The sequence below is a fragment of the Alligator sinensis genome, unplaced genomic scaffold (assembly GCF_000455745.1).
Source record: "Alligator sinensis unplaced genomic scaffold, ASM45574v1 scaffold301_2, whole genome shotgun sequence".
NCBI classification, from domain to species: Eukaryota; Metazoa; Chordata; order Crocodylia; family Alligatoridae; genus Alligator; species Alligator sinensis.
The window spans coordinates 703,634-711,048 of record NW_005841874.1 but is presented as its reverse complement, the minus strand read 5'-3'; the positions used below and the strand labels follow the sequence as shown (position 1 = coordinate 711,048).

General features: G+C 59.9%; 2 protein-coding genes across 2 annotated transcripts in view; one reads left to right on the top strand and one right to left on the bottom strand.

Moving 5' to 3' along the window:
• Positions 1 to 530: 530 nt before the first annotated feature.
• On the top strand, positions 531 to 2,287 carry LOC112549079. The gene is made up of 2 exons (XM_025195892.1): positions 531 to 1,814; positions 2,109 to 2,287. Exons 1-2 carry the CDS (start codon positions 614 to 616, stop codon positions 2,285 to 2,287), a joined length of 1,380 nt encoding a protein of 459 aa, XP_025051677.1. The 5' UTR covers positions 531 to 613.
• Positions 2,288 to 3,431: 1,144 nt separating this feature from the next.
• LOC102369268 (PHD finger protein 13-like) overlaps positions 3,432 to 7,415 on the bottom strand; it is a 5,448-nt gene continuing 1,464 nt past the window's right edge. The window contains exons 2-5 of the mRNA XM_025195887.1: positions 7,159 to 7,411; positions 6,435 to 7,017; positions 5,834 to 5,878; positions 3,432 to 5,590 (exon numbers count right to left, since the gene is read on the bottom strand). Coding sequence (XP_025051672.1) covers positions 5,364 to 5,590; positions 5,834 to 5,878; positions 6,435 to 7,017; positions 7,159 to 7,411 — 1,108 coding nt within the window. The 3' untranslated portion in view covers positions 3,432 to 5,363. The remainder of the gene's footprint in view (positions 5,591 to 5,833; positions 5,879 to 6,434; positions 7,018 to 7,158; positions 7,412 to 7,415) is intronic.

The following is a 7,415-nucleotide window of genomic DNA, read 5'->3' as shown; positions in this document are numbered from 1 at the left end:
CGGCCCCCCGCGCCCTGCTCTGGTCTGGGAGCAGTCCTGCGCCCTTCTAGCCTGCTTCAGGTGGTGGAAGAGCCGCTTTTGCTTAGCAAAGCTGCTCCTTGCAATCCCCGGGCTGCCTGGGGGCCGGAAGGACCCCCGGGCTCCCTCCCCCTCCCCCTCCCCCTCCGTGTGCCTGGAAGGAGACATTCAGAGACCCAGGAGAGAGGGCATTTGTGCCTGAAAGCTGCCTGCCATCCCCCAATTATGCAGCTGGCCCCATGAAAGATGCACCAAACCCCCCTGGCTTCTCGCCCATGTTCTGCCCATCTGCTACAACAACACCCCAGCCCCAGGGACATTCAGAGTCAATGGCCCTGCAGGTTATAACCTATTGTTCCCTGAAGGGCCCGGGATGGCCCTGCACTCTCAGCATCAGGTCTTAATGTGGTTGAAGGAGACGAGAGGGGCAGCAGGGACAAAGTGTGTGAGGGGGGGCGGCAGGGGCGTAGCTTTCCTTGGCTACGGGAGAGGCACAGAGGTCATTGCCGGGCGCGGGTGCCATAGCTGGTCTGCGCTTTGGGGTGCGTGTCTAACTTCCTTTGTGCCCACAGAGTGTGACCCCCAACGCTGAACAATGGGGCGGCCCCGCAAAGACACCGCCAGCACGTCGTCCCCTCGGCAAGCTGCAGCTGTCCCCAAAGCGACCCCGGCTGCACCTCGTTCCTCCGCCTCGTCCCAGGCCAAGGCGACGCCAGCAGCCACCCGACCGAAGAGCGCTCCAGCCGCCAGGAGCGAAGGCAGTGGCCGGAGGCAGCCAGAGAAACCAGCCAGCGCCACCGCCACCGCCACGAGCAGAACCAGGCAAAGCTCGTCCCAGCCAAGTGTCGCGGCAGCGCACGGCAGCGACGCGGGAGATGCCCAGAGGAGCTGCAAGGCATCAGCGAGGAGCCCTGCAGCGACAGGGAAGCCTCCCTCCACCAAAGGAAAAGCACCTGCCAGCACCGAGCCCTCCTACCCGGGAAGGAGCCAGTCCAGCCGCTCTCAGGCCGTCTCCAAAACCCAGGATGAAGCCAGCAAGTTTCCCCGCCAGCTCATGGGAAAAGATATACAGAAGGTGGAGGAGGAAACCCGGGGCCAGCGGGACAACCCCAAGTGGTACGAGTGGCGGGAGAACCGCATCACGGCCTCGGTGGCGCACAAGATTGCCAACAGCAAGTTTGTCAACAACAAGACCTCGGAGGTGCCCCAGTCTTACCTGAAAGCTGTGGTGAGCTCGGGCTCCGGCGTGCAGACACCAGCCATGTCGTGGGGCGTCCAGAATGAGAAAGTGGCGGTGCAGGCTTACGAGGAGCTCAAGTCTAAGTCGGGCAAGCCGGTGAAGGTGGACGACTGCGGCCTCTTCATCCATCCTGGGAAGGAGTGGATCGCGGCCAGCCCCGACGGAGTCATCAAGGAAGCAGGTACAGGGAAGGTGCTGGGGCTGCTGGAAGTCAAGTGTCCCTACAAGCACAGAAACAAGATGGTCAGCGAGGCCTGCAAGGACAAAGACTTCTGCCTGGAGAAGGAAGGGGACTCCTATGCCCTGAAGAAGAACCATGCCTACTTCACTCAGGTGCAGTGCCAGCTGGCAGCCACGGGCCTCGAGAAGGCCGACTTCGTTGTTCACACCAACAAGGAGACGGCCATCACCACCGTGGACTTCGACGAGGCGTACTGGGACAAGACGGTCCCCAAGCTGGAGAAGTTCTACACGGAGGCAGTGATTCCTTACCTGGAGGAGAAGGGAAGCCCCTCGGTCTGGGCTAAGAATGCACTTTCACTAGATGCCGCGATCCGTGGGCCAATGCCCCCTCCTGCCCCTGTCCCCAGCTTGGGTTGTAGTGCTAATAGAATAAAACATGGACCTGGGTTTCCATCGTTCTTGGCTTGCTCCGATTCTGCGCCAGCAAAGTGCTGCAGGACTCCGCTGAGACTAAGCTGTCCCTGGTTAGCTTAGGGGCCCCACGGGGCAGGACTCACGTCCGTCTCGGCCTCCACAAGGCTGCACACCTAAGCATTAAGAACGGTTCTGCCCCAATTGCAAAACACAGCATTGGCAATTCCTTGGGACTGCATCCTTCTCTCAACAGATCACCCTACCTGGCTGCTGGCAAACCCCACCCCCCCCAAAAACCGGCCAGTTCCCAAACCACCATCTGTTTCTAAAAGCACTTGGTACCGGGACTTCAGACTCGATCTCGGACAAAAACGGCGTTACCTTATAATCAAGCTGGGCATGGGGTTTATCAGAACTAAACTGGCATTCTAGTCCTTCTTGGAGTCCCCACTCCTCTTGCAGCTCTGCCAAACATCCAGGCTAGGATTGCTACTAATGACTCTAATCACATTGCGTGATGAGTAATTAAGTGCCTTATTGTCACCTTCAGCCCAGCAGGTATCACCATGTCCACCATCTTTGTGGCTTCGCTATGCCATTTCCTTAAAAGCATCAGCAACTAACCGATTCCTGCCAGTACTACTAGGCTTTGGTCTTCCACATACCCCTGCTTCCAGATCTATTGTTTCAGGCTGCCTGCAGACTCAGGAAGACAGAGCATGCATCAGTAACATTTAGAAGGTTAATTAAGCAACCAGGAAGTCCCCAGAGGCTCCTTTGGATAGAAAGCTTCTTTCTTTGTGGCTGGCTGTGCCAAGTGTGTCACGGTACATGAAGCTGGCTCCCAGTTTGGCATTTAATTGAAATGGAAACCCCAGTGTCCAAATAAAATGTTTGCTTTGGACAACTTGTTTCTGGTCATCTTTTCTGGAGTTAGAAGTCATCCTGGGGGACGAGGTGGGGTAATGAAATAGAGGGGGCTCATCGGCGGGGCCCAGCGTGTGCTCACGGGTAAGTGATAATGATCCACAACTGAGGAACGCTGCCATTTCCCATGCCGTCTCCACACCCAGGGCAGTGGGAGGCCATCAACAACCCAAGCGTGCTTCCCAGCAAGTGAGTGTCCCAAACTTCACCCCAGCCCCAGATCTCTACAAGTCCCGTCTCTGACGGCCTTTGTCCCATCTGCAAGCCAGTCCCAGAGCTCACCTGGCAGGTATGCTCCCTACGCTCTAATGGCCTTGGTTTTTAGCGCCCAGATGACACTCTTACCCCGGGATACTGTCATAGCCCGTCACCGCTGTAGCATTTCCCCCGCTGCTTCATCGGCTCCACGCCCTTTGCGTACAGTCATTCCTTCCGCCGTGCAGGGAGGCTGGCTCTCTTCCAAACGCTGCAGGCAGACACTTGTTGCACCCACTAGTTTACTTCCCCCTTCTCGTGCCATCTTTGGGATCCTCGAGAGAACTGCTATCAGCAGAAAATGGCCAAGCCCCCCCCACAACTCTCCCCTACAGCAAGGGAGGGAACTTCCACTGAGACCCACAAAACCGTGACAAGGTCACAGGGGCTATGGCAAAGATTCTTTATTATATACACCTCACTCCAGCCACACTCCACAGGGCAAAGACCAGAAATTTGCTATTTTACAGATCAATAAAAAGTGACTAAAAACTAGAAAAGTGTAAAGCACTTGAGGGCCTCGGCTTCCCGCAGCAGGAGAGGGGCACAGGGAGCGTCCAGAGGAGTGCTGGAGCCATGGGGGAAGCGGCCCCTGCTCTCCCCACAAGTGGTCCCATGGCAACCAGATGTGCAAGTAGGAAAGACCCTGGTTTAGAAACGGGCCCAGCTTTGCGGCGTTGGGGTCCTTTCGACCCCTGCCCAGTTCTTCGAGGTACAAGAGGCAGAACAGAAGGTAGAACCACGGCTAAAGCCCCACGTCTCCCGTGGAGAAGCGCGCACAGCACAGAAGGCACATGGGTCTGGGTCTTTGGAGAGGTGGAAGGAAAGGAACAGAACATGGGATCCAATACTTAGTGCACGCGGAGCCCTGTGCCGCCCACAGTGAGGGTGACAGACATCCTGCCAAGAGACTTGAGGGCTATCCCATCCAAGGGCAGCGAGTTGCATAGAAGATGAGACTCAAGGCACAAGCCCCCAGTCTGGAGGCATGTGGAGTCTCACAGTTTCCCCAGGGAGGGGGGGGTGCCTCGCTGGCCACCAGTAAGGAAACTTGGAGGGAGGGGGCTGCCTGGAAGTAGAAACCTCGCCTGCTTCCTACTCTCAAAGCTTGTTTCCCCGAGACCCAGCAAACTTTGGGGCAGAAGCTCCCCTCTCCCCGAGTGCACAAGGGAGCAGCAGGAGGGGAGCCCCCAAGGAAAGAGACTGATCCCAACCCTCCTTCCACAAAGCTCGCTAGCCCCTTCCCAGACCCACGCCGCTTGGCTCTTCTGCCGGAAATCCCTTGTCCCTCTCGCCCAGGGACTCCAGTGCAATTGGAAATTCCAGGCCGGGACCCAGCCGACAGCTTAGCAACAATCACTCGGTAATTTCTCTAAAAGTGTCTGTTTTACAAATTATTTACAGTCTCTCTCCAACACTATTTACAGTAACTGCACACTGCCCCTTCCCCTACGCCGGAGCTGGCAACTTTGCTCAGATCAGGGGGAGCAACCCCCCTGCAGACTCTAGAAGAAACAGGTCTGGGGAAAGGGGCACTTCAAAGCTTCAGCCCAAGCACCTTGAACACAGCACCTGCCGAGACCGGGCTCTTACTTGTTAGGTCACCGCCTCCCCGCAGGAGGCTAGGCAGACTAGGGGGTTAGGCAGACCGCCACATCCCTGCACTCAGCGCTGCTTGAAGACACCCAGCCCAGAGCCGGGCAGGGGGACAACTCCCCTTCCCCACTAGAGCTGCCCCCTCCAGGACCCTGGAGCAGGAAGAAGCTTCTGCTGCTCTAATCTGGGCTTTATCTGCTCTGTTGGAAGAAAACTTCAGTCTGGGGCCATCACAGGACACCTTTCACCAGCCCTGCAGAGACTTTAACAGGCCGTCAGGGCCAAGGAACAGGCCTGAGCTGCAGAGAGGAGGGGACATGTGCACTCCACTGAGATAAGGGTCAGCAACCCCCACACCACGCCACAGGGGAACTATTTGGGCTAGGCTCTTCCAGGCTACTGGGGGAGGCACCAAGCCGTGCTCCAGTTGGAGCAGGGTTGTCTGGCCGGCCTCGTGCACTGGCTTCTCCTGTGGGCCCCCCTCAGTGTCTGCAATGCAGCGGTAACTGCTCCCTGAACTGCACAGCCTGGGGCGGGGAGAAAGGTGGTTTCTCCTGGAGCCAACCAGGTTCCTGGTGCTGGGAGCGCAGGGGCTGTGTCCAGCACAGAAGCTCCCCTGCCCCAGCAGCGCAGGCCCTCCCCGACAGTCACCGGGTGTTGATTGTCTAGCCAAGTTGGGCTGCAGTCTTAGAACGACAGGGGTCCCCACGCCCCCGCGCGCGGGGACCGCTCAGTCACAGAAGCGCTTGCGGGGCACCGTCCGGGCCCGGTTCGAGCGGCGGATCTCCTGCTTCGCGTCGCGGCATCGCTGGCAGATGAAGACCTCAGGCACGTTGGACTTGCGGATCTTGGCGCAGGAGAGGTGGATCCAGGTGGTGCACTCGCTGCACTCGATCATGGGCCGCCCCGCGAAGGGCTTCAGGCAGAAGCAGGTGATCAGGTCCCAGGCGTCATCCTCTGGCGAAGAAGAGACAGACCCCAATCAGACGACAGTGCCCCTGCACGCCTGATGACTTGGACTGAGGCAGCGAGGGGGAGGGGATGCAGTGTCCCAAGGGAGCAGCTGCTGCAAGGAGTCAGCGCTGACTCCCACGCATCGTCAGACAGCAGCTCCAAGTCAAACCCCAGCCTCTTCCAGCCTGGCCACCCTCTCCACATGCCCAGCCCACCCGCCGCTGGGGGCTCTAGGCTCTCGCTCACCTTCTGCTTTGGTGTTGGGAGCTGCTGTAAATTCCCCTGATGGCTCTGGAACAGAGAAGAGACATTTAGCTTGGCTCAGGGAGTTCCCATTAAAATTCCACTTTGGTCAGGCCTTTCCTAGGCTGCAAAATACAGCCCTTGGCCCAAAGGAAAGGGAGATCCCGAGCCCCAGCATCCCCTATTTCGCTGCAATTATAACGGCCCTCCTACCCCGCTCCCTCCAGCAGCGGTGGCCAACCTGCACAAGGGGCCCGGGCAGAACAGGGAAGGGACAGGCAGCACAGGGGCAGATAGGCCAGGGAGCAGAAAGCAGAGCAGCACAGCAGGCAGGCAGCACAAAGCAGGAAACAATACACAGCAGCAGGTGAAGCAGCAGAAGGGGATGGGAGTGGCACTAGGGGAGGATGCAAGTCTGGTGCGTGCCACACGTGCCAGAAAGGTGTCTCTCCGGCCCCATCGCCAGGCTCCTCCTGCAGGCAGGGATGGTGCAACGTGCCCAGCTAGGACAGAGCAACCTGGGGCACCGCCTGGCACCATGAAAAAAACCCTCGCCCCACGCAGCCCGCGGGCTCTGCCCACACGAGCTAGCTCAGGAGCTTACCGCGAGGCTGGGCGCTCACTCCGCTCGCGTCTTCTGCTTTGCTTTGGTCCGAGGCATTCGAAGAGCTGGGGCTGCTCTCCTGCTGCTCCAGTTGAGGGTTGCCGCTGGCTGGCGTCTGCGTCTCTGGCGCACAGTCCTTTTCCTCCTCGATGGAGGCGTCCGGGAGGGACGCGGGCTGGAGCTTGCCAGCCGGGGTGACGGGGGGCTCCACGTGCTCTTCCTTCACGGGCGGTGCCGGCCCTTGCGGCGCAGCTGGCTCCCCCCACCGAGGCCAGGCATCCCCCAAACGCTGCGTGCCAGCCGGTGCCGCTTTCTTTTCCGTTTCCCGGTCTAAAACAAGCTTCTTCGCAGGCGGTTTCTTCTTCTTGGGGGGCTGGGGCCGGGCGCTGTAGAAGCTGGGGGCGAAACCGTGGCAGCCGAGGAGCAGGCCGTCCATCCCCACCTTGTGCCTGGCGCTCCTGCTCTTCCCGTCATCCGGCAGGACCTGGGACTCGGAGTGGGACGAGGCCCAGCTGTCGCTGTCCTGAGTACTGCCCGTGCTGTTCTGGGGGCTCATGCTACCTCCGAGGGTCCAGGGCTCGTTCTGCAAAGGAGACGGGGAAGACAAGAGAAACTCAGCGAGCCCCAGAGAGCCCCGCGCGAGCGGCAACGGGGGAAGGAGGAACGAGGGAGCCGGGAGCGCCCCGAGCAGAGGGGGCAGATCCCCCCGTCCAGGCGCACTGACCTCCTGCGGGTACGGGATGTAGCCGGCGTAGGCCAGCACGAAGGTGCAGAACTGGTTGAAGTCCTCCACCGTCCTCTGCCGCTTCTGCGGGGGCTGCAGGGGACAAGGCTGCCCGTTACCGCCCCGCTCCGCCCCGGCGCGGGACCAGGAGCACGGCACCGACTGGAGTCGGGGAGGCGCCCAGCCCCCGCTCCCCAAAACCCGCCCAAAGCAGCATCCCCCCGGGTCCCCCGGACAGGCTGCAGGGCACCCGCTCC

What these genes read in the sequence shown, in the direction of transcription:
- LOC112549079 (XM_025195892.1), top strand. Translation starts at nt 614, where the DNA reads ATGGGGCGGCCCCGCAAAGACACCGCCAGCACGTCGTCCCCTCGGCAA. An exon ending in TTCACTAGATGCCGCGATCC is followed by an intron (nt 1,815 to 2,108) that starts GTGGGCCAATGC and finishes TTCTCTCAACAG; the next exon opens with ATCACCCTACCTGGCTGCTG.